The 27,066-nt window shown below is 37.7% G+C and overlaps 1 protein-coding gene across 1 annotated transcript in view; it reads left to right on the top strand.

Annotated features, from left to right (window-relative positions):
* Window positions 1-10,055: 10,055 nt before the first annotated feature.
* Window positions 10,056-27,066, top strand: part of LOC104529600 (R3H domain-containing protein 1) — a 53,470-nt gene continuing 36,459 nt past the window's right edge. Inside the window, 5 exon segments of the mRNA XM_010173949.1 lie at window positions 10,056-10,242; window positions 11,121-11,331; window positions 19,482-19,523; window positions 19,975-20,064; window positions 25,426-25,540. Of these exon segments, the coding sequence (XP_010172251.1) occupies window positions 11,161-11,331; window positions 19,482-19,523; window positions 19,975-20,064; window positions 25,426-25,540 (418 nt within the window). The 5' untranslated portion in view covers window positions 10,056-10,242; window positions 11,121-11,160.

Here is a 27,066-nt window from a genome sequence, read left to right as displayed (position 1 = left end):
CAGGTTGGATGAGGCTTTGAGCAACCTGGTCTAGTGGAAGGTGTCCCTGCTGATGGCAGGGGGGTTGGGACTGGATGAGCTTTAAGGTCCCTTCAAATCCAAACCATTCTGTGATTCTATGATTCTAAGTTTTTTAATATTTTTTTTAATGCAACCTTAAACAACTCAGGCTATATTTATACTTCATTGTGCTATAAAGCCTCTGTGATATTTAGTAAGCATTGATAACAGTATAAAGGGAAAAACAGTTATTTTTTCACAAACTAATAATTTTCTTTCCAACAAGCACAGGAAAAGCATATTGTAACTCTGTTCCATTTTAAGGCCTTAACGCTAGAAATCTAGCTTCAGGGAATGATCTAATCAGAGGTGATTCTTCAGTTTCTAGGAGTTGTTTTTAGTAACATGACTGACTGTTTCTATTTGGTAGTTTGAAACAGGTAGATGCTTCAGTTTTGGGTCCTTGATCCGAATGACTTTGACCAAAAGATGTTAAATAGACACACAACAGTATTATATGGTGATAGAGTTTTGTGCTACTTGTTATTACAGAATGTGTTCCATGGAATTGTTGGAGACTTTCTAAATATAGGGTTGAAAATAAGTGAAAAATTTATGGGAAAAACTATTATGCAAGATGATAAGAGGAGCTGATAAAGGATGATGAGTGAGCATGCTGTGTAAACAAAATAAAGATAGAAAGGGGAGAGTTGGGAATTGCTTGAAAGATGAAATGGCTTGAAGTTGGGGGAGCTGGTGTGGGGACAGGGACACAGAACTGTGTGTACATCTGCCGCAGAGCTCCCAGAGTAGAAACAGCTTAAGAGACAGGAGGAGTTTTCCTGCTGTCAGTCAGGTTTCTCTGAATGATGTAAGCTAAGCCAACAAAATCTTCCGTCAGCAGAGTTGTTTCTACAGAGCTTTTGCTGGTACAGCAATGTCATGTGAGAAGGGCATTCATTTTTCACCTCCCAGGCCAACAGAACTGTGCTGGAAAAACTAAAGATCTGACATGTTTTCTTTCATAAACATTTCTAAACAGTTCTTTCCTCATGCCTTTAGACAGGCATGTTCTTTGGGAGAGGAGGGGCTTAGCCATTCACCATGTGTATTTCCCACTAACCTAATGCTTTGCTATTTCTGAGTTATGTCATTTTTGAAAGGTTAATGCTGTAACAGTGTTCAGGCTACATTTTTTTTTGTCTGACAATGTACATTACCCTGTGCAGATGCTGGCCAGGGAGACAATGACCTAAAAAATAGTTTTTATAGTTTTTAGTTAACTGTCTTGAACTCTGTTTCAGAAATTTTCTTTCCCTCTTTCTCCCTCTTCAGCTAAAAAAAAAAGGGGGGGGGGGGTGAGAACAGATCCTAATGGAGCTACAACTTTAAATAGTGTGTAAGCCATTTAAGATTATTTTAGTTACCCTAATTAGAGTGGACTAGCCACAGAGTTGTGTTTTATAACAATATGAATATGCTGGCCAAGTCGGTTTTCATCCAACACAGATTGTTTAATGCTAGAACTGTAATTTCATCAGAAACTCTGCATCTGTTGAAACTTGTGGATTGAACATGCCTAGTCTGTCAGGAAGACTTTTGTCGTTCTTCATGTTGTGTGGTTCCTCTAGTCAAAACAAGGATTGTAGAGGGGTTTTTTGGTTGGTTACTTTAGGTAGTATCCTAGTATGCCAACCCTTTCCTTTTCCTAAAATGGTTGAATTCTCTGCTTTGTTTTTTTTTTTAACTAAAAGTGCATATTTTGGCACCATACAAAAAGAAAACCACTTGAACCCTGCTAGATTCCATAGTGTGCTGAAAGCACCTTAGCAGAACCCCTCTGTCGCATTATGTTGTAGCAGGGGCTGCATCCTGAGGGCTGTTTCATTTGCCATGAGGAAACTAGATGCAGTTGTTTACTGCCTTTGATGTACTTTGCTCTTATTGTTCATATCCTAGAAGTCCAAAGTGAAGTCCAAGAGGAGAACTAATATGAGCATGATGGCGCTCTGTGCGGCATGGACGGTCTGACCCTCCTGGGGAGCCAGCCCTTTGAAGAAGCACTGAGTGGTGCCGATGTTTTCTCAGCCTGTCAGTGTACATTTAACATTTTCTAGGACAGAATTTTTGAGCTTATGGATAACAAACACCAACAACAAACTCCTGCTGATCTCCATAAGTACTTTAATACTGTAGTTTCCCATCAGTATGTAGAATAAAGATTGCTCCAGTCTTGCTGGTTGTTAAATTTCTTGTTCTTATGTGTGCAATGGTATTTCTGAAAGAGTTATCTTGTTGTTCTTTGTCACTGTCAGCTAAGTGTTTCTATTGCATTCAGTAGTGAACTCACAGGAGAAGGTGGGGCAGGGTTAAAGAGCCTTAGATTATTGCTCAGAATTTAAAATATATATATAAAAAAGGAAGGCTAGTTACTAATAATATATCTTGGCTTCTCACATGCCTATTACTGTGAAAGGTGTCCTCTTTAAAAGCCTGTCAACCATCTTATGAACAATGATAGTGTCCTAGCCTGTAGCCTGAGTGTGACTGAAGGGCACTATATTGTTTTTTAAAATAGTTTGAGAGATTGTAGCATGCAAAACTTCTCAGTAAAGAAAAGGAAGTCTTTAAGTATATTGAACTACAAGCCCAAGGGCAAGTTTCAGTTTTTGTTTCTGATACGCAGCATTTTTGTTGTGCAAGTAACGTGGTGGTGGTAACCTGTACCTCCCTGAAGTGTGTGTGGGTTTGAAGTAGATGTTTGACATATATGTTCTGTTGAATCCTGCTGCTGTGCTTTAAGACAATGTCTTTTTCTGTCTTTCCTTCCTCTCTCAAGGCTGTTGACTTTGCACCGAAGTTGGTGGATGAGAAGGTAGCATGACGGTGTCTTGGTCGCACAAGCGTGAAGCCTCGTATCTTGGTGTCTGCAGTCAGTGAAGGTCTGTGTGGGTGTAGGCGCCAGGCCAGGCTGGAGTGATTGAGGTGTAAACATGTTCTCTTCTGCCAGCTTCTGCTGTTGTACCAGTGCCCCTGACAGAGGGACAGGAGAGATAAATAGGAGAGCAGATTACTTGGTATAACCAGTGCAGCAAGATGAACTAGAGCGTACCTACGAGAGCCTTTTATCAGGTTCACAGCTGGGGAGTGTTTTTCAAGAAAGTCTGCAAATGTCTTCTGGTAAATCTGGTGCTCTCTCTGTCCAGTTAATTTTTTAATGATGTCTACACTCAGTAGGTACTATGATGTAAGTTGCACAGACAGTGGGATGCATTCAGTTCTTAATTAGTTTTGGAAGAAGTAGAGTAACTGTATATTATACTTTTGTATTCCGATTTATCATCATACTGTTTCTTTGACAATCTGATTACTAAATGGCTTGGTAAATTGAATCAAAAAGTATCTTCTAATGGTAATGCAGTAAATAGCAGTCAGTTGTTAACTGATTAATGTATAACTTTAAAAATTGTGTAGATACTATCACTGGGAAAAGCATAAATCTTTGACTTACATGTATTTAAGTCAGTGCAGCACGGAGTGATTTGTACAGCATTTTCCAGTGTATAAATGTGAACAATATTAGGGAACTTTTAAAATTCATGCTTCAAAATGGACAAATTTCTCATTTAAATGCTGTGTTATTATTAAGATCAGATCTGCACAGTTCAGTAGGGAAGCTAGGATTCTTTGCTCCCTAGTTATTCTTTAATGGGTCTCAAACTTTAGACATAAGATAACATGTGGAAAGCATGTGCACAGTCATGTGTGTGTTGGCTTTTTTGGAAGAAGGGAACAGCTACCTCTGCATAATTCCAGTTTCTATCTCTTGTAATTGTACAGACCTGCTTTGAAATTTGTGTTAAATTAATGATCAGCTGCTACATTTTTATAAAAGCTGTGTGGTAGATTTTAAGTCTTTCATCCCTGGGCTACAGAGGTAAGGAAAGCACTGACTGCGTGAGTCAAACTTGGGTTACAGACACTGGCTTGTGGCTCTCAGAGCATCTATGAGTGTAGCTCAGTCTGTTTGTAGGCAGGAGAATGGTTGCTCCCTCTGGAACCTTCCCTTCCTCTCTAATTCAGGATTTTTAAGGTTCTGTGGGGTTTTTGTTTTTCCTTCTCCCTTCCTTTCCTTTATCATCTGAGGCAGTTTCCTCCAGTCCTTTTCCTGCTCTTCCCTTAAGGAAAGCTTCCCAGGAGGGACTAATCTATTCCCAAATATAGGTGCCTATCAGGTTGTCCATCTTTTGTTTCAGGATTCATGTACAGGCTCTCAGTTGATAGACACTTCTTTTGTTTCATTTTGTTCCCCACCCCTCCCCCCAAAAAAGCATTAATCTGCACCTTTGCATAGCTTTATTTTAATCAGGCTGGTGCTGTTGAAGAGTGTCCTCAATTGACTGCTGGGGCAGAGGTGATAGAAGAGTCACCACTGTAAAAAGAGGGAGGTACAGCTGTTTCCCTGTCACTCCTGTGGCTTTCTTCATGCTGAACTTCCTGCACACCACCATAGCTCAGTAGCACAGCAAAAACTGCCCTAGCAAAAGAGCTTTTGGTTCTCAGTCACTTGTTAAATGACAGGATTGCATGGAAAAGTTCAGCAAACACCAGAGCTGGTGCAAAGGTGGAGGTGGGACTGCATTGAAAGAGCGTGGTGCAGAGGCTACAGGGAGAAGAAGGAAGAAGCAAGACCTCCCCCTTTTGACAGCAGTGAGTTCTCTGTTGATTTAGCTGTCCGAGGCATCAGTCTAACTTGCCAAAATTAATTGTTTCTGTGAGCTGTGTGTCAGTCGTGGTCCTCAAGAGCTAGGCAGTGGCTGGATGCAGCAGTTCTCTTTTAGGTATACCCATAGTTTTTGTTAATGTCAGAATGAGATACTTTTGATCAATATCTTTCTGCTTGAGGCATCAACATTTCCCCCTTTCATCCTAACAAAGAAATGTGTAACTTCTTGTGAATGTTTTTTGGTGAGTTGGGCTGGTTGGTGTTTGTTCTAATCACAGGAACCCTGAGGTTATGATGCTAATATCAATATGTTTATATTGTGTTTAAATGTTTCCTAAAATAATTGAGGTGAAAAATAGCTGGAAAGGCTCTTGTTATTGCCAGTCTTTTTTATATAAAAGTCTTGAAAGATGGGTTTTTTTCCTGGGGAAGGTACTGACCTTTCTCAATTAAAATAAATAAATAAATATATAAAAAATTTAGCATTTTCACATCTAAGGAGGGCTTGTATCACCAGTATGCTAGGGGTAAGGCAAGAATCTGTTCCCGCAGACTTTTCTGTACTCAGCAGTCAGTTCTTCCACTTCAGCTGTGGAGGGAGTTGCTGCACGAAACTGCTGTGTAAGTTATGGTAAGAAGCCAGTGTCCATTGGAGGTTTTTTTCCTCATGCAGCTACTTCTATAACAGAGATTTTGAAATAACATGGCTCTTACACAAAAATCACGTCTCCCAAAAGAAAAACAGATGAATTTATAGATTCCCTTTGAGTAGACAGTACAGCTTCTGATGAGGACAACACTAGTCTAGTCTTTTTGTAGTGAAGATAATTGTTGTTTAGTGCAGAGAATCTTTTATACATTTTTCTCCTTCCTGATACTGCCTCTCTAGGGAAGATTATCCTTATAATCCTTCTTCAAAGAGAATGGAAGTAAGTAACCCAACACTGATTCTTCTCAGCTTAATGGAATACAGCAAAAATAGTATAGAAAATAACTACTGCTGTAATTCCTCTGGGCACGTGTACTTGCAGAGGGGACTCTTTCTTTTAAGCAGAGCAATGTCAGCTCTGTGAGACCCAGGCTAGGAGAAATAAGAAATAAAATGTAGTGAAAGCAAACCAACAGGAAGAATATGTAATTGCAGCTCTCTTAGGAGATTGATAGTCTTTTTCTCAGCTCTGTCCCCACTGTTTTGAGCACATTCCCAGACTCTTCACTGAATTTGATCGTGAAGATGGTTCTGGTAGTTGTGAATGGAGGATTCCTGATTGCTGGTCAGGAATCCTCTGTATTGCATCCTCTGTCATCTTCCCTAGGTTTGCTTTTCTGAAAGACATGAAAGACTGGAAGTATGAAATGTTTTGGGAATGCTTACAGGAAATGTGGAAGGACTAGAAAAAAACAATTTCTGTCTCTCTCCTCTCACATTTAGCATATGGAATCTATATAATGTGAAAAAACTGTACAAAATTTTCACAAGTATGTAAAAAGCTGGGGCAAATAACAGACTTTCTTACTGCCTATGTTTTTGCCTTAATATTTCCTTCCTTCTCTGCCCCCTGCTGCTGCTTGGTCCTATATCTCACCTGTCTTTCCTGTGGCTGCTGGCATTCTGGTGCTGGGATAGACAAACTACTCAACTACTACTGCTTCCTGCTTTAAGTTTTAATACATAGGTTGTCTTTGATTTCTGTTCTTTAGACTCTAACATGGATATACTGTACAACAGGTATGGCTTTCTCTGTTTTGTTTCACCTAAACCTGGTCTGGTTTCAAGGAGAGTGCAGATGGATAACTAAGTCCCAGCCTTTAGTGGTGGGATAATATAGCAAGTTCTGAAGAGAAGTACAGCTTTACGTGTAACTAGAGCAACTGCTGAGAGCTGAGACAAGGCACTGCGTACAGTCTGGCAACAATCCTCACTGGGAATTTAGTGCTGACTGATTTTGACTGTCAGGTTAGGGAGTAAACTACTTGTAATCTTAGTAAAAAATGAGGTAGGTGGATATTGTCCACCACAAGGGATGCTCTTTAGACCTGTGTAAAAGTTCTGTTGAAATACCTGGTGTTTAAGAAATAAATTTGCATTTTACATTTCTACTGCCAGTGTGTGCACTTTGTGTGTTGAATGTAGATTTTTCACCCCCACCCTTCTAATCCAATTTCCTGCCCTGGATTTGATTTATACCAGTTATTTTGACAACTGTTCCTGGGGTCTTTTTGACAGCAATTATATTAGTAATAGCTTTAATAAAGAACAACAAAAAAAATCACCTGCTGTCTATTACCTTCTTTTTAAAAGAAAAAGAATCAATTTCTTCTGTCATGGGCAGAGCAAAGCTTCCTATCTCCATCTACTTTGCCAGCAAGAAGGAGATGGAAGTCTTGATGCCTATTAGAGAAATTGGATTAAGTTGAGTAGATCCTGTTCCCAGAAATATTCTCACTCATTACACGTCAATTTAGCAGGTTTGCATATGGCGATTTTCAAGTCAGAACCTGAAACAAAGGACCCAGTGGTTTTCCATGTATCATGATTCAGGAGGCTTCTGTCATAAAACTCAGCAATGGCTTTGCTTAATGTCTTCTTTTTTTTTATCAGTTGTCCCCTGAGTTGTGCAAAAGAAAACAATGAGAGCACAGTATTGATAGTTTTCATGATCTTCTGACTGGAAAGTGCATGTAGTACCAGACTTCCATCTCACAGCTGATAATAACAATTTTCCCTCTGAAAAGAGGCATTTTCAGAATAGTTGCCTAGACAAAGTGGTTACCACTTTTCAGAAAGAGAATTAATAGAATTTAGGATGAATGGCGATGGTGTGATGTTACCAATATGCTAACAAAGGGGAAGAGCACGGATTTCAGCAGTAAGTGTGTAGATGGGGACAGCAATCCCGAAGGTTAAATAAGATAAATATGAGATGTTATCCTCCACTCTTACAAGTCCTCCTGCTTCCTGTCTATTGGAGTAGGTGCCTATTGTTGTCACCTATAAAAGGTACTAAAATTAGAAGGGTTTTTTTTTCATGAGACCTGTTGGCAGCTGTTTGAATTTTTAACTGCAAAACAAGGTAATGTTCTACCCCTAATTTTGAGTCCTTTCCACTCTTTGGATAATTTTAGGGCAGAGTTATCATGTCCCTCTTCTGAAAATCTGCTAACCTGTATTGATCTTTATTGCCATCCAGTCTATGGCCAAAATTGGGATTTGATGGTAAATAAACTATTTTTTTAAAGTCTTGTTTACAGTAAAGGTTGTTAATCTGAGCTGCTTCATAAATCTTAAATCACCATTTGGATTACCTGGAAAAATGAACTTGACAACCAAACAGTACTGGAAACCCTCTGCTGCATTTCTGCACTGTTTTATTTCCAACTTGTTCTTTCATCTCTAATCCTTTCCCCTCCACTAGATTCAGTGAGTAAGGTCTCTTACAGGCCTGAATCACAGCCCATCTTTCATCTTGCTTTTCCATACCACTTTGCAGCAAGATTTATTAAGTCAAAACGCCTGTAGTATCTTGTATTTTCTATCAAGCTGTGTTTCTTCTGATCTATAAATGTAATTGCAGCCAGGCTTTATTTGCTCCTGCAAGGAAACCTGGCAGTCTATGGCCATTGTGCTGCTGTTCCGTGCCATCAGAGTCTTCTCTGTCGTACTGAGGGAGTGGTTCAGCAAGATGAGGTGTTCTCCTCAGAGCTGTAACTATTTATGGTTAATCAAGATAGCACAGCACTTCAGGAAGAGGTGTTGAATGCTACACAGTGTTTAAATGATAATTGAAAATTCTTCTTGCCCAAATCTTTTTTGCAGGGTTTATGTGGGGGCAGGGGGGAGGTACGTTATTCTTTGTGTGTGTCAAGTGTTGCTTTCTGCTGTTTTTACAGTTGTTGTTTTCCAGGAAGGGATCAAGAGATTCCAGTATCTTTCTATGTATACAAAACAACTTGAATAGCAGCTGGTGATACTGTTGTGGAATGTAGAGAATATAAAGTATTTGCTTTCTTTTGTTTCATTGTAACTCCTACTTCCCATCTTCAGTTCTGCAGGTTTTTCTTCAGACAGGATATGGCTTTTCTCTCATGTAAAGTCAGTGTTATATTTAGCTAGTTTTCTATTACATTATGTTATATTCAACTCTTTGTTTTGACAAAACATTAAAGCTGATAAAAGGCTGGGCTCTGTCACAGCCTGACCTTGTAATTTTGATATTAATTGCTTTCTAGTGACCTCATGCTGCAGAACACTTAAATGCCTTCAGATTCTTTCAGCTAAGATGCAACTTGCTGGAGACATTAAGATCTTACAGGACTTGTCTTTCCATTCTTTCTTCTTGCGTGTAGTGCAACTTTTCATTTTGAGAGAGAACTGTTTAGTGCAGGTTCATCACCTACATCAGTTAAAATCATGTTTATAACCATGGTGTAAATGTCTCGTCTCTCACACAATTCTGATGTTTTTCACTTGCTTGTTTGTTTTCCTGAAACAATTCTAATTATCATGTTACTCACATGGAAATTAAGTAGCTCAGCTGAGGTGACAGAAGGTATTCTTGATGTTTATTATCATTTGTACTGGTTTTAATAAGCCCCTGATTAGTCATGAGAAGAGTGTTTGGGGAATGCAATACAGAGATCCTTTTCAGCTATTTTATTTCAGTGTATCTTTCACAGGTTTAAAAGAGTTGTTTGTGTTCTTTGCTTTAGGATATTTTTGCTATGTTCATAGGTTACATTTTGTTTGCTGTTAGATGTCTGTTGTTGCCCACACTTTAAATGCATGCTTCCTTTTGGATGGTGATATTGCTTATTTCTCAGAAAAGGAAATCTGAAAAGGAGGGAACATGAAACATTGTCAGTTTCATATAAATTTGTAAATCCTCATTTGAGGGCAGTTACTCTCTTGAATAAAAAGTAAAATTGTCTCTTGTAATTCAAGTTACCTAAAATATGGATTATGTATTGTGCTTGTAGATTATTAACTATGACAAAGAGAAAAATGCTGTTGTGCTAACAGGGATTTGTGAGATTTCATGGCCTATTACTCCTCCACACCTGCTGGGCTGCTTATTTCAAACTGTCTTTTCAGGCTCTTCTGGAAGATGCCTGCTTGTTTGTAGGGACAGAGTTTTACTAGGAATGCCAACAAAATGTTTGTTATGACTACTTTTTAACTCTGTAATACAGAAATAGCTTGGAAGTGTAATGAAAAATATTATTACTGCTAGATAAAGCAAGGAGAATGGATAGATATGCCAAATGCTGATTTCTTCTGTATCATATATTTCCTTTGTTGATTTTTAGGCATTCGAAAGGGATGTTCTTGCTGATTCAAGGCAACACAGTTCTGTCCAGGACTCTACACTGGGGATAAGGACATGGGACTCCTCCTGCCAGATTCCAGATGGTTCATTACAACTGACATCTTGGTTGACAACTGTGAAAAGGAACTTTGGATTATTTTATTTTATTTTTGTGGGACACCACAATCCCCAAACTGTAGGACATATCAGGTACCAAATCAGATACTTAGACTTTTCCATAATGTTATTTGATTGTTATTTGTTTTCTATAAAGGACTTAAAGCATTCAGATCTTTTTCTTTGTTTCTTGTAAGAAATGGAAAATTTTGGGGTTTGCATCTTGTAGCTGAGTAATGACAAAAAGTCATATTTCTTATTTCTTAGGGAAAATTGGGGTAGTTCTGTCATAACTTTAACCATTAGAGTTATCTTTACACAGTATTTAAAATTATTATAAATTACTGATAATGGTTGTTATTATCCTAATTACAAAGCTATCTCTTATTGCTTTTTGAGTAAGAGAGGGCTTAAGACTTTTAAGACTAGTTTCACTACATTTAGTAGGTAAGATAGTTCCTGCATTAAGAACTTGTCCAGTTGTTACCTGGCAACTGGGAAACTTCAAGGTTTTAGTGGAATTTATGAATGTTTGCATGCTTGTTGCATTATGGTTCATCTATTTACTTTCAATCCTTGTAAAATAAATCTGTGTGTAATTCTCTTTTCACTTCAAATGAGGAAAGCTTCCCTTGTTTCTGTTCAAAGATAGTTTGATTTGGAGTATGTTAATGCTCAGGTGTTTATTTTAAAATACAGAAGGGAAAATCTGCAAGTGTTGTCCTATAGTGCAGTTCTTAGTTCTCATTTGTATAGATGTCTCTTATTATAAGCCTCTTGATAAAAGTGGTTAAAAAGAAAATGATCACTCTCTCCCTCTGATACAAGACATGAAAAAAAAAAAACCCATAACAGGAGGGGAAATCCTTCTAGCAGCAAAATCATGTTTATTTTGGGTAGCTGTTTAGGTATGTAATTTTAAAAAATTAATTAAAAATTACTCAGTGATCCACTTTTTCTTTGTCTTAAAGGTTCCATATTTCCTGTAGAATTTTAAAATAACCTTTTCTAATGAGGATGTCTGATATTCTTACTGTAAAAGATGAAACTGATACAATGAAGGGTTCAGAAGCTGAATTTAAAGATACAGACCCAGTTGAAAACCTTATAAAATCAGGAAGTCAGGAGCAAATTCAAGTGGAAAAGGATGAAAATTGTCCTGATAGCAAAAACAATATGCCGGTAAGAAACTTTTAACTTTATTTTTTTCACTAATATATCATGTTAAATAAGTCTGTGTCTTGTTCTTCTCCCTTTCTTATTATCCTCCTAGGTGTTTCTTTGGTACAGGTCAGAAGAACTTGACCAGTGTTAGGAAAGCGAGTAGAATGATTATTGTTTCCTCTTTTTTTCTCCTTTGCCTCACTTTTCTGTTTATATTCATGTAAATATGGGTCAGTCATTTTTACTTGTTTGAAGTAGATGAGCAGTTTGCCTGGGAGCCAGACAACACTTCCATATTTGTGTTTTCCTGAGTGCACGTTGAGTCTTTTCATTGTAGCAGAACAAGGGAAAAACTCAGCACTCAGGCTGCCTGTTGTTGTTGCTGAATCCTGACTGAGTTTCAGAGACTGGGCTGTGTTAAGAATTCACTGTATAGCAACAGTGTGGTTTGATCACACCACTGAAATGTTGAGTGTTGCTTGTATGAACAAAGCACTACAGTGCAGCTCAGCATGTCTGCCCTGAGTGGGGGTGACCAATCTGGGGCTCTTGAGCTACATGCAGCTTAAAGGTGGCTCAGGTGTAACTTCTACAGCAAAGCTGTACTGCATAAAGCTAAAGTAATCAGATGTAGGTAATCCAAATCCCCAGGTGTCAGAGGAATCAAGTCAGCAGAGCTCCTGAGGCCAGTGGTTGTGGGTCCTGACCTAGCCACCAGCAGAAGGACCAGCCTCTTTCTCCCTACATCAATGGCAGAGTGAGCTGGTGAGCTCTCATCCCATCTTGGCTGCTAGCTAGTTCTCCCCATACTTTCCCTTGTCCTCTTGTTCACTGCTTGACAATTTTGGTTCACGATTTATTAGGCAGTCCTCATGCACCCCACAAAAAGTTGATGCATATACATGACTGAATGGCCTTTGCGAGGTGGGAGATGGACCTGTAAAGAAATTGTGGCATCAGATGTCAAGTGACATAGCGGGGGATAGTGTGAAAATATCTTGTCTTTAAGGAAAACACACCAATAAGAATTTCTGGCAGCAGATTTAATACCTCTGAGGTTTACTTGTGCAGTTAGTGTTTATGCTCAAGAGTCCTGACAGATGAGTGTCGCTCACGTGGGATGAACGAGCTAATTCCTGGCTGAGGCTGCCCACTGGATCATTGAACACTCTAAGTGTCTTAGATGAGGTGAGGAGTTAAGGAAAGCGACTGAAATTTTCTGGCACAACCTAAAAAATGGGTCAGACTTCTAAGAGAAAACACAGAAGCTTGTGTTTGATGAAAACTATTTTTTTCTAGGAATTTTGTGTCTGTGGTTTAATAATGAACCATGTTATGATGAAAATCCTGTTTAAAGTATGGGGTACGGCAGTATTCTCTTGTGAGTTGCAAAAACAGGACAGTAGCTATTAGATTCTTATTGAGAATTGAGTAAAAGGTTCTTTTGGGAGTAGTGCTGTTCGAGACTAACAGCTCAGTATTCCACTGAGTGAAGTAAGCTCTGTCTCTTATGTTAAATTGCTTCCAAATAAATCTTGTAGACCACTGTAATAATAATACAGTTTTATGCTTTAATATCTACTGGCTTTATTAAGGCTGGCAGTATAAATAGATAATTTTATGGAAAAAATAAATCCTTAAAATGAAATACTTCTCCTGTAACATAAGAGAAATAACTGCTACTGAAAAGCTGGTAGATGTTATAACTGAGCTGGTATTTTCTTTAATCAATGGAATATCCTACTAGTGAGCCTTAAAAATTAATTTAAGGTTTAGTAACTTGGAAAAATCTCATTCACGTTTTCTCATTCAACAAATTTAATTCAACAAACGTTAGTGTGGAAACTTCTATGAGACTCAAGTGCCAAATCTGCCTCCCTGCAAACAAGTGTTGCTGTAGAGTCAGACCTAGTCTAGAGAAGTGAATCTGTTGGTGCTGTGGATTTTGGTGAGGAGATTGGTTGCTTGCCTTTGTTCTTGTACAGGAGTAATAGCTGGTGACTGAAATAATTATCTAGCATACACTCAATGAACTGAACAACTCTGTAATGAAGGCTGTTTGATAGAGACAGCCTTACTGTCATCTTCATCTAGTGTTGATGCAAGTGGCGTGTCCAGGAGTCTCCATCAGAACAATTGCTGTTGTGTGAGTAGTAATTAAAAACTGAGTTTGTAGGTGGAGGATGTTGATTTCCAGAGTGGTAGGAAGACAGTAATTTACAAAGTGGATCCTTGCTAATGTAACCCCTTTGCAACAATTGAAGCCAGTAAACATTAATGTCACTTGTACTGTGGTAGCTCCTAATGCAAATACATATGTCATATATTTGAGGCTTTTTCACTTAAAGTGTGTCTTATGCTAAAACACAAAATAAAAATTTTGGGCCTGTCCCTAGTAAACAAAACTTCTGAGAATGGTGGAGTAGTCAGCAAGTTTTTAACTAATGGATGATTAAATGGTTTCAATAGTGAAATTTCACTGGATGGACTACTTTTCATTGAGTGCAGGTTAAATGTTACTGTAGTGGTGGGAAAAAGAGCAGAGGATTTGCTGAGAAATGTGAAAGAAGATTATCAGAAGCTTGTTGGAATTTGTTGCATTCCATTCTTTGCTAATTGAGTATATCAGAGGATGGGCTGGGAGGTGGGAGTTGTATGGGGTTTATTTTTGGCTTTCCTAGCTAGCAGCTAATTGCGTAATGGGTTTCATACCTATTGGCAAACTACGATAATATTCCTGATATGGTGATGGCTTGATTTCTAACTTCTTTACAGCCAGGTAAGAAACAAGCTCTGATCTTTCCTCTGTCTGAATTCAAACCATGATAGGTTTAGCTATGTTTCTGGATTTTCACACTTCCAGAAACTGGTGATTATATTTTGAAATTTAACTGTGGCTCTAAATTCCAGATTATTTTGAGATGTGCATTAGTGACCTATTTGCCGTTGTGTACACTGTTGGAGGTACAATGTGAATGAGAGAGATACCTTATTAGAGTACATGGCTAGGACTGCCAATTTATTTAAGCAGTGCAAGAGTAATATAATTAATATAGACATTATTAGGGAAGATTTTTATATTGTCATATTCTGAAGTGACCATCAAGTAACATTTAACTGGGACAGGAAACAAGGCACACTGATATGAAAAGTACTTTCACAGAAATCATGTGCACGTCAGTGCTATGGTTGTTTTTGTGATCAAAGAGGTTTTTGTTCACCAGTCACTGTTGTCTCCCACCTGTTAATCTTATCCAGGTCAGGTGACAACATGCTAATTCTGAATTATCTAGAAGTTTGTTGCCTTTGTCTCTGGATGGTGGAGCAGGCAATACTTCATCCACAATCAGGACTGCTGTTACAGAGTTAACATGTCAGGAAATACTGGCAAAAAAGTTGAATGAACAGTCTGGATTTATCTTACAGGATAGTGCTTTTTATTCATTATTAGGAAGTTGTTGGTTTTGTGTTTTTAATGAAAAAAATATTTAAAATCTCCATAACAATTCATGTTGGTTTATGTATAATCCAGAAAAAAAAGTTTGTTTGTTCTACAATCCATGTGTTATGGCAGTTGGGGAAGAAAAATGTTAGTCTTAAATACTGTCATCTCTGCACTGAAAAATAACCGTTAATAAGTAGATGTAAGATCCTTGATGAGATGATGATTGCCAAGGCAGTAACAGACTGAGAGAAAGAAAGCTGCATATCCCTGTGTGTCAGGAAAAGCACTTGCAAGCTGTGGAGAGTTGAACCAAAATACCACCAACCAAAAAAGCCTCACAACAGGATGAAGGCTGGCTGATGATACATGAAGGCAGGTGTTGTATGCATCCAGCATATGATATGGGCAAGGCAAGTGTTGTTTTAAGTGGGTACAATTCTGTTTTGGATTTGTGCTAATTAAGCAGATATCCCTGTCCTGTGGAGGAATTTGATTGTTTTTTTTTACTTAGGAACTAGTAATCTCTCTTTCTACAAGTTTCTTCCCTCCATACTAGCATAAACCTTTGTTCTCTGTTCCACAGCTTGAGTTCTTTGAAGACTTTCTTTGCCTCTTCCCCACCTATTTTGGTCTTGTCAGGGTTTACCCGTGTTTTTCTCCAAAATATGTGACTTAATACTTTTTAATAGATAAATGATTGGGCAGATCCTGTTTAGTTACTTTTAAACTGTTGAAAATGTCTCTGTATCCAACAGTGAAACTATTTTTCCATCAGTCATCCTCTGCTGTGCCATGGAAAATTGCTGTCACTCCTCACTGATACAGGACAGCAAGTAACCATAGACCAAGCTGTTCTTCCCTTCAGCGTTACAAACCTGTCTAGAGTTGTTAGGACTGTAGCACTTAACTGGATTTAAAATTAGGGCCTAATTTAGTAGAAAGGTGGAAAACTGAATGTCCTTAGAACACTCTTTGTTCAGGTCTGTCATGTCATGCCTGTCCTCTGGAATGTCCAAACAGTACTTCAGAAATATGGTACCTTCTCACAAAACCCTTCACCCTTCTGAGCTTACCATCTTCTGCCTGACCCGTTTGTATCCCGCTTCTTTAGACAGCAGAGTGATGACAACATGAAAGTGTGTAACAGCTCCAGATCTTTACTTTGTAATTAATCTACAAGATATCTGGAGGTAATTAGGAAAAAATAAAATGGTCAAATACTCCTACTGAAAGCCTGAAAATATATATATAAATATATATATATGATTATTTGTGTTTGGTAAACTCTATCTTAATTATCTCTTTATTTTGTAGCTGGAAATGAAGCATAGTAGTCGGTCTTAAAAGTTGCTGGGTTGTTTTTTTTCTTTTAAAGACCAAAAAACCTAATTACTACTTTCATTATGCAGTTGTTTGAAATACTTGCTTTTAAACACTGTTTTGAAATCATGCCCACAATGACTGTAAATGGGGTAGAAGTATATTTTTAATCTTGCTTTCATTAACGCAGTGTTTTCTCAAGTCAGTAAAAGTCTTTGAGAGGTGCAAATAAAAAGAAATTGCTTAACTGGCAATCATTAAGGATTATATATTCTTAAGTCGCTATAAATTGTTTTTCACAAATGGGGAACATAAAGATGCTCTACAAAACTTGCTAAATGCAGAGAGATTAGGCCAGAACTAAAATTCACGGACCTGAAAGGAGAGAAAATGTGCCTGAACAGCTACAACATGCATTGCCTGCCTATTGTCCTGGAATTCCAGTGGCAATGTAGTTATCTTCAGTCAGCGTGGCTTTGCCCTGGAAAGGAACTGTGCCCAGTCATCTTCAGGGTTTGTGAGTGCACTTACTGTTGATATCACAGGATCTGGGTTTGTATTTCCAGGCACAGACCTTGCATCATAGGCCTTTTCTCACATTAGCTGTCCCTGCAGTCCGTCCGTACCAGATCTATTCCAGTGCTTCTTACCTCTCAAGTCTGTGGTGATTGTTCATCACAGTTACAGTTGGATGTGGGGGCTTGTATCTCAGGTTTTGACATCCTTAAAGTCGTGCAGGAAAGCAAGGGATCCACGCCTATCAAAGGATTGTTTGACAAGGCAGTTGTTTCTAGATAACAAGTCTTCCTGTGATGGGTGGGATGATACTTACCTTGTATAACTTTGAAGTTTGAGTAATTTCAGTCATGGGAGAATCTCCCTCCTACACTGGTGCCCCATCTCTTCCCACTGTTATTGGTGTTGGTTTGGTCCCTAAAAATTGTCAGGTGCTCATAAAATTGAGCACCATGGCATTCAAATACCTTTATTTACTCCCCTGAGTACCCTACATTGTTTTGACTAACTTATTCCCCATAGGTTGCAAATGCTTATCTTAAATAAGATAAATAAATGAATCTTTAAATGCAGCATAATTGACAGTGTCAGTTGGGCTGGCTTTCCAACCTGGAAACAGAACTGTAATTCCTCAGGAAAAGTGGAAGATGGGATACAACACACATAAAACATTTAAAGGAATATACCATCAAAGTTGACCTATTGTGACTGAAATCCAAAATCCACATTAATTTTAAACATTCTTACAAAGAATTAAGATTTGATATCAGATCATTTCAATTTCAATTAAATTTTGAGGCATTTGCTTCACTTTATCTGACATGAACACACATACTGAAGTTTTGGCTACAATGGGTTCCTGAGACTTGATTGAGGTAAGGTGAGGAGGAGATACATGCTTTGTACAGATCTTAATTAAATTTAATTATGATGTGGTTCCTGCTTCCCAGCAACTCTCTCTTCTTTGGTTTTTTGTTTGGTTGGTTTTTTGAATCACTCTTAAAAAATAGTTGAGTTAGTGAGCAGTAACTTATGTGTACAGTCTTGGTTAACAGTATTAGAAATTCTCTTTGGCTAGTTTAAAATGTCTGATGTCTTGTGTAACTAAGTTGATTTTATTTTTTTTTTCCCTTCCTCTTTCTTCCCTTGACTCACCCCCTGTCCTCCCCCCAAAACTGATGGATCTGGTGTGTTTGCTTCCATATACTATTTTCAGTTACATACTGGCTTCAAAGCTTCCATATTTTTGCAAAAGGTAAAGAATCGCCCAAGTGTAGGTTCTTTTGCCTGCTGTTTGACAACGAACTGAGGACTCTGCTGGCAGTGCTGATTTTATTTTAAGTTTACACTACTTGATTTGAACCCACTGAAGATAATTGATGCTGGAGTAATTGATATGAGGCTGGGAAATCATCCAGTTCTTGAAAGCTTAGTAGCTTGCTGTAAGAGCAGCTTTCCCAGGGATACACAGAGTACCAAGTTTCAATATGCATTATATGCTTTCAGTCGAGTTGATTGACAGAAAAAAGTATTTTGCAGGTACCAGCAAAACTCAAAGTCTCTGTATTGTTCCAGGTATAAGAACATTTGAACTGTCTTTGCTGCTCAAAATCTCAGCAAGCTCCCTTTAAAAAACTGATTGAGTTCAATTCGTTTTCAGTGCTGCTATTTAAAATCCTGTTATATAGTGAAATGAGCTCCCCTTCTGCTGCTCTTCAGCTAAGCTGCTGCAACATCCAAAAAAGACATTTGGGACTTGAAGAAAATGAGAGAAATAGCTGTTCTTCTGCCTTTACATGGTAGAAGTCTTTAGGTTAGGTGTTCTTTTTAGCAACATGTATGTCCTACTAAGAAATTAAGGCACTGGATAGACATCTGCTCCTGGGAGCCTAGGGCAGGGGGAGCTGTCTTCATGTGATGTTCAAATGGAGTTTTTATTTAGTTTCTTTCTGAAAGGATGAACTGTTGTCCATTAAACAGCATTTGACATTATATTTCCAATGTTATTTTTTCCTTACAAATATTAGGCCTGTGCTTAGTAAAACGAGTTTTGTCAAAGGCTTGTGTATTCATCAGTTACAGCTCTGTGGTGAAACCAGTACTTGAATTATGTTATGGCACTGTAAGTGCTTCTATTCCTGTCTCAGTCAGAGGGGTGAGTTAGTTTTAGCTATGCAGTTGTTAAACACTTTTGTTGAAATATACCTTTCAATCATGCATACTGTAGCAAATTTCTGGCAATGCTTTTTTTTAAAAAAAAAAAGAAAAAGAAAAAGAAACAATAGTAATAGAAGAAGGCATCTGGGAGGAGAAAGAGCATATTAATGCATACTAAGTTACTAAATTAAAGAAAAAAAGATTGACCAGTAGCCCATTTTAAAGCCCACTTTCATAGCTCCTGAGAGAAAAAACCCCCCAGGTTTTAACCTGCATACCATGGGTCATCATCTGTTCCTGTCGTAGAGGCAATGCTTTTTTTATTTTTTTATTATTCCACCTAATTTTTCCAGGTAGGTTTCAGGAACAGGAAGAAAATTTATAAAAACCATGTCATCTTGCCAAGGAAATTAGGACACAAGAACATAAAATGCAGGAGCTGGCTGAGAGTGTAAACTGGTTGGATCTTACAGAACAAGAATAATGCTTGCTTCCTGTTAAATTCCTGTAGTATCTATTGTTGATAAAGGAAGAAGAGAAATCAAGGACAAGCACCATGAAACTGGGAGAGCGTATAATCCTTCAGCCAAAAGCCCCTGCTGTTACTTTCACAGATTTGACCATCATGTCAGTAATAATTGTTAAAGCTTTCTCTTCTGTAGACTTTTGCATTAATAAAATTGCACTGTTGAGTTTAATATGAACCTTTTCTGTTGTGCCTGTCATTCAGCGGCCAGTGCAGTCTTTTGGACAGACAGCAAAAAGGTCGAAGGTACAGTAGACTTGTGTGCTGGCATGCTAAGGAAGCCCTTTGTGCTTGATGGAGCTTTGTTACTTTGTGAAAAGTGCCTTTAGTTTTATTTTTTGGCATTGAAGCTTTGTTTTATTCTGTTGGATTTTTTTGTCTTGCCTAGTTGTCTGCTTTTTGTGGTTTGCCTTTATATTTTTGGTGGCTTTTTATTGTTATGGAGCAAAACACTTTCCCAAAGGTTTTATTTACTTTTCATTAGATGTGCTCTAGTGTGCTGACAGTGCCTTCAAAAGCTGCAATTGCTTAGTATTTTTGTCCTAAAGGAAATTATTTATTCTATTGAAAATATTATTAAAAATGCAGTTTTCCGCCATTTTGTCTTACATAAAATGAATGGAAAAATAATGGCTTATGGTATATTTATGTAACTTTTTGTAAGCCATAGTTTTTAATTTTACATACTTTCCTTCAGTCAAACACAAAGTTAAAGTTAGTTCGGAGCCTTGCTGTATGTGAAGAGTATCCACCACCTCCCACAGCTGAAATATCACAGGACTTCCAGGTAAAAATCATGTTACTGAAGATTCTGAAACAATTTGAAGTAACTTATTGTTCAAAAGAAAATCTTTTGGGTATTCTTTAAATATGCAGACACCATTTGTTTTGGGTTTTTTTTTAAATACAGCATTAATAGAGGTGGTAATATCAGATGAAGAATTTGCTGCTTTGTGTTTCTGCACTATAATGGTTGATATCTGGGGAACAGGAAGAGGGTTTTTTGTAAGTTGTTTTAACTTTCTACTGGTACAGTACACTTGAGGCAGTCTTAAGTCCTGTCTGCCATCAGAAGGATAGAAAAATGATGATTAATATGCAGCATAATTTATCAGCTTTTTATATTTATAAAATTTGAAAAGTTGTAAGTTCTGGTGCTTTAACTGAATTCCTGCATATTAGTCGTAATTGCTGGTAGTTCTATTAACACATGCCTGAAGTATGTCTGAAGATGAATCTATTAAGATGATACAACACACTTGAAGTTCCTAAATGCTGGACAAAGTATGTAAAAATCCTTTAGACAATTTAAAATCTAGCCTTCCTGACTTTACCTTCGTATAATTTTTAAAGCAAAATACTATTACTGGTTTTAGTTCTATGTATGAATGGGGGGCATCAAAATGCTTTTCTTTTTTCACTAAGAAAACTGAAATGGTCAGTGGTCCTTGGTGGCTGACTCATAAGGCATGTTGACTTACTTTGCTGTTATTTGAAAAGGTTCTAAACTGTCTTTTTGTGAAAAGTCTCACTTTTCTTAACAAGCAGAAGGAACCAGTAGGATAGCAGGGTGAGATGCTGGGGGAATGGTAATTTAGTTTTGGGGAGGGAGAGAGGTTGAAAACTCATGTAGGTATTTGTCAAGCTAATTAAAATGTTGTAAGATTGAACCACAAACTATCTAGTATTGTGGGTTGTTTGTTTGTTTTTTTTCTTGAGAAAACTGAGAAAATAGTATTTTTAGTAGTCCTTCACTAATATATCAATATCTGAAAAAGTTAACTAGAGAAATTTTGAAACTGAGCTGGCTAATTTGATGAAAATCTTAAATCTTAGATTGGTTTAGTTTGCAGAGTAAGAGATTAAAAGACAACGGAAAAGCTTAATGCTATTTACAGTGATTTACAACCATGTTGTAACGTGCATAAGATTAACAAAGTTGACAAAGCTCTAGTTCAGGCGTAGTTGTTTAGTCTGAAGCAGTAGAGTTTAACTTTTTCAGTCACTGTGTCTAATTACAGGAAGAGAGAATCCTAATTTGATGGGCTGTTCATCCACAGTATATTTCAAACATAAAAGACCTAAGGATTTTAAAAACTTCCAGCACTATACAACACCATGTATTTAATAACTCAGACATTTATAAAAAGCGTTCTCTGCAGATGCCATTTGTTACTGTGTCCTGTGGGAATCTGTCCTTAGCTGTGTACTGCAGTTAATGATTACAGTAGCAGAAGAGATGTAAAGGCCAGTTCTACAGTGTGAATTAAATTGTGTGATAGTCCAAGTTTGTATGAAAGGAATACTGTGAACCAGATTGTACGTTAAGAATCAAAATCAGATATAGCTGCGAGTTTTCTTTAGAAACAGTAATTTAGAAAAAAATGGCTTATGAATCCCAATAGCTATGCAAATGGTGGAGAGAACGAATTTAATTCTTCCCTGTAGAGTGGAGAAATGCATGTTGAAGAGAAGAGTTAGAAATAGAAATTTGTTACAAGATTTGATGCTGGAGTACACATCCTATGGGGTATGGGTCTTCCATCTCTAACAACTCATACAGGCAATTGCTTCACCATTTTGCTTTCTTTCCCAAAGAATCTTTGGGAATGGCATGGAAGGTTTCTTCTGTAAGCACAGCTTGGCTGTTTCCCCTTGCTGGAAAAGTCACTGCTCTGTTGTATCAGTGATTGCAACTGAAATATGGCTTCCAGTTTTGTGTTCGTACTTAAAAAGGATTCCAAAAGTTAGGAAGAATAAAATTCAGGATCATTATGCTGATAATACTTGAAGATGAACTTTTAATGATTAGAAAGTGTTACTAACCTTGATGGGATGAAAAATATACTTACTCAACTCAGATCTGATGTGAGTTTTGGGATAACTCTTTAGTCTTGCCTGTGCCTGTTTATCAGTCACCCCTTCCACACTAGTGCATACAGCAGCTCTTAGCAAGGTCAGACTCCCAGGCACATGCAGGGGTGAAGTCACTCAGCAAGTCACCGGTGGATGCTGCTCCTCAGAGGGCTGTAAAGAAAGAAGTTGACAGACCAGATGCATTGTCTCGAGCAGATCAATTTGTTTTCTGATATACTTCGTTATATTTTCTTGAGCAATTGCAACATGAAAAAAGATATTGTTCCTTACTGAGAAACCCAGGTAGAAGCTTACAGATTTTTAAGCCTGAATAGTTAAAAAACACTGACAGCTCTTAACTAAAAGGTGCTGTGAAAGTACAAGCTTATCAGCTTATTACAGAAGGGAGAATGTAACTGATTTATTTGATCTTTTATCTTTGCAAATATTCTAACTCTTTATTCTCTAGCTGTCCTTTGTCTAAATATTAGATGCTGGGGTTGTTCTGATTCTGTATGCTCCAAGATGAAGTAGGAACACTAGCAAAGGATGATCCATTTCAGCTCTTTTTAAGGAAGAGCTGTTTCCATATCAAATGACGGTTGTTATTATGGGTAACAAGTAAAGAAACCTTCAAAAGATAGAACTTTTTATTCCTTGTCAAAATAAAACAGCCCAAAGGAGGAGGACTCAGGGGAGAACAGGGTTTGTAATGTTAGTTTATACTGACTTGGGTAAATTCAGGGTGTTCTTGGGTTCAGAGGTTGCTGGTAAAATGCCAAGATGCCAAGACATAGGGTCTTTAGGTAATATAGTGTAATGTTTCCTGACTCTTACCTCTTTCTTAGGTGTTTTAAGCTGGAAGAATTTATCAGGGTTTGATATTTTCAGGAGTTTTGCTTTTTTTCTTTGGCTTTTTCTTGTTTAATCGGGATTTGGTGACAATATCTTCTGCTACAATGAGGACTTCAGACAGGTGATCTGAGTTGCAGCGAGGGGTCTGTTAAATCATTATGCCAGCAGAGACCTACTACAAACAGGGTAGGATGAAAAGATTTTTAGGGGAGTAAAAATTTAAAGATTTTTCAGCAGCTTTCCAGTCAAGTAGGTCATATTTAATTACATGATACAGTTTTTATGGCATGAAATCACAAGCAAGTGCCCTTTGGTACACAGTTCTGTTGGTGGTAGTAGAAGAACTGGTCATTCAGATGGCTGTTCCTTTTTTTAGCTGTCCTTGGGGAAAGAAATATGAAAATTATTACTTACTGAAATCTTTTGACTAAACTATTGTTGTATGCTTTTACTTTGGATAAGTTTAGAGTATGTAGTCAATTAATTTTCTAGTAAATGAAAAACAGACTATGAGAATTTCCTTAATTTAATGACAATTGTATAGAGTATTACTGTAAAATGGAGAATAACATACTGGTGGACACAAGTCAGAAATAATTTCTTAAAAAGACATAAACCATGTTTCTTTCTTTTTCAAATAACTGCTGTGCAGCTACTAGATGAACAGTAGGTGTAATGTACTTTGTAGCGACAAATAAATTGCTCATTTGAATTATATTCAGGTTTATGAGGTGAGGAATGCAAAGATCTGGTTTAGATTCTTCAAGTTTTGTAGCAAAGTGAATTCTTAAGACTAGGAAAGAATTATGCAAAAGTGTGATTGATAATTAGTGATTGATAATGGTTTTTATCAGACTTGGGTATAGATAATCTCATAAAAGCTGGGAAGTCTTCACGCCTGTAATGCTGTTTTGCAGAGTGTATATGAATTATTAAGTTTAATTAGAACATTTAAGGTGGGGGAAAATCATAATGAAAGAGAGAGCTGATAAAACTATCAGCTAATTTTTTTTCTCTCATTTGTAAAAGTTGTACTCCAAAAACATATATTGAAGCTGTTCTTTAACCATAAGCTCCTCAGTATGTGTTCCCATTGCCCAGCTCTGCAGGGACCAAGGGGGAGAGAGCAGCTTGGTGTGCTGGGGCAGGCAGGAGCATTGCTGCAGGTTGTGGGAGGGTGTGTTTGCATGTGAAACAGTCTTTAGCCTTGGTGAATCCTGACTATATTTAACTCTGGCCAGCTTACATGAGCGAGATCAAGTCTGTGGAATGACACATGAGGAGAAGCTTAGAGCAAGTGCCTGGTTATGGGTAAGAATGGGTGTGAAGGAAGAGTGAGGACTTGCATTGGACAGAATTAGGTGCAGGACAGAGGAGTGATAGGCAAGAATGGATGAGGGGCAGGTTCTTTGGGTTGGGAAGGATCAGATGTTCTACGGAGGCAGGGGTGACGACATCAACTCGGCTGGCATCTGGGGGAGCAAAATTGGCATTTGAGGGATTTAAAGATAAAAGGTAATGGGCAAGTCTTGCTCTTGGAGGACTTTACAACTCCTCCTCTTGCTTGGATTCATTCAGACACATGGTGTCTCCATTTTCCCTTACCTCCTCTGTTTTTGCTGTCTGAAATATGTTAGTCCTTCACTGACAGTCTTGTTAAAGAGTACAGAGGCATTAAAAACAAATTACAGACTTACACTATTTAGGGGACCATGATGTCACTGTAATTTCGAAGGGAAGCTTTTTTTTTTTCCCTCTGTATTTAGTAAACAGGTTTTATGATAATTCACCTACTTGTATAAAAACACAGATTTTGAGATGATTACACACAAAGCTAATCTATCAAAATACCCAGGAAGTTAAGAATCTAAGCCTTCATGACTGTAAGGTTTGCAGATTTTGCCTTGATATATTGTACTCTAAATATTTTCCTTTTTTGTGGGTCTGGGAATGGTGTTCTGTCTTAGATTGAAAAATTTGTTTTATTTTTTTTTCTTCTTGGTATAAACCAAACTGAAACTTGAAACAAGCTTTTTTAGTCAAGAACTGTGTAGAATGGGGTTGAAAAAAGCATTGTGGATGATGCATTATTTAGATTTAGAAGCTGTATAAAATCTATGCATCTGAAAAACTGGAATACTTTGATACATGTGTCAAATAAGATACTTTGGATTCATTTTGAAATTGCATCAAGGGCCCGGAAATGTGTATAAATTCCAAAACGTGCATAGTACTTTCTATGTCTTCTCTGTTGGTTTTGATTTGCTGATAAATAATTTCATTTTGTGGTCACGTAACATACGTGTGGAATCAGGAAGAACATGAAGGCAATTATTTTTCTTGTTATGTCTTTATTTTGCAGGTAATAGAGTACAAAACAGTTTTGCAGGTATTGTTTGAAATAATTTCTGTGATGACTGATTTTTACCTTTGACAGGAGAAAATTCAGATCCAGTTGTCACAATCTTTTGAAAAAGAAGAAAAGCCTGCAAAAGATGAAACGGAAAAGGAAAAATCTAGTGATAAACTGTCCAGAAAAATGTTATCAAGAGGTTTGCTATCTGTCATTATGCTTTTAAATGTACTGTGTAGATAAAGAATATTTAGAGAAAATGCAGTTTGTTTCCAGGACTTCATTGGATAAACATTACCTTTTTTTGAAGCAAATAGATCAGACATCTTTGAGCTGGAGAAGGAATTGGTCCCACATGGTGCAGTGCTTTTAAGGTTAAAAACCTTGGGTGTACTTTCAGAGCTGACTTGCTCAACTGTTGAAGTACAGGCCCACCTTCAAAAATAAAAATTAAAGATAAATAATTAAATAGAATACTTTAAAAAACCAACCCCAACCTGAACCCTGCCCACCCTTGCACACCTCAAAAAAAGAAACACACCACCAACAGACGTGTTAGGTAATGATGAGGAGTTGAGAGCAAAGTGACAAAATGCCTAAGGTGGAGGTAGCTGTTTTAAATTCACCCAGTATCTCCTCTGGAGATTAATTACTTCCCAATTTAGGATGTGCCAAAATAGAAGATGATGGGATTTAAGCATCAGCCTTCTAGTAATTATAATGAAATTATTGCTCACTTGCAAATTAAGAAGATTAAAGTAAATAATTATTCAATCTTACGGTTGTTTTACCAGACATACCCTTTCCCCCCCCCCCCCGCTTCTTCCCCTCAGATGCAAAAGTAATCCCAAACCATAAATGTTCAGACTTGCTTGGTTTCATTTATACTCTCTTGATAATATATGGGCAGAGTTGATAGCATAATGAGCTCTGCAGGTAAAGGAAACCATTGTCACTCTTCTTTAGGGAACTAGAGATTCCCCGTCCTCAGGTGGACTTGGATTCTGTCCAGTAAAACTTCAGGTCTCATTTTTGGAGACTGGACACTCTGGTCACCCAGTTTCCCACTATACCAAGAGGCTGCTCTGCCAGCACTGTTGCTTCTAATGAAACAGCCTGCACAGATTCTGTCTGCCCCAAATCCAGCCCTTCTTTGTGCGGGAGATCATTCCCCCATTGCTGAGAGGAGCTGATCTGCAGTGACTGCTCTCCGTGCTGACCACGAAAAGACCTGGAACAGCTAGGATGTTGGCATGAGTGTCAGCTGTGCCTAACTGAGACTAGGTTGGCACCTGACTAGTTCTGGAAGAAATTTAGTTCCAAAAATTGTTAAAACACCTCTAGATTTTACTTCTAAGACCTAGAACTCTGGAAGGTGCTTATGTAAGGGAAGATTTGGTGTTAAATGATTTCTTTCAGTGACAGATTTTGAGAGAACAAAATGTAACTTTGAATACCTTCTTTCACTGAAACCTGAAAGGAGATTGTGGGACATCTCTTTTCTAAACCTTGTGTTGTGAAAACAAAAGTCCAACAGAACGAGGGTTTTTAACAATACAAAATAACACTTGAGAAGGTAGAACTGTTACGTTCTGAATAACAGTATTTCTTCAGGCAACATCCAGGAATTTTGTAGATCAGCTGCTGGTCCATAGAAGTGTCTACAACAGTACAATGTAGTATATTGAGAAAGCAGGTGACTCAAGGTGATACACTACTTCAAAA

This window comes from Antrostomus carolinensis, unplaced genomic scaffold (genome assembly GCF_000700745.2).
Source record: "Antrostomus carolinensis isolate BGI_N321 unplaced genomic scaffold, ASM70074v2 scaffold11970, whole genome shotgun sequence".
Taxonomy (NCBI): Eukaryota; Metazoa; Chordata; class Aves; order Caprimulgiformes; family Caprimulgidae; genus Antrostomus; species Antrostomus carolinensis.
The sequence above is the reverse complement of the archived record's forward strand: the minus strand, read 5'-3'. Positions and strand labels throughout refer to the sequence as shown.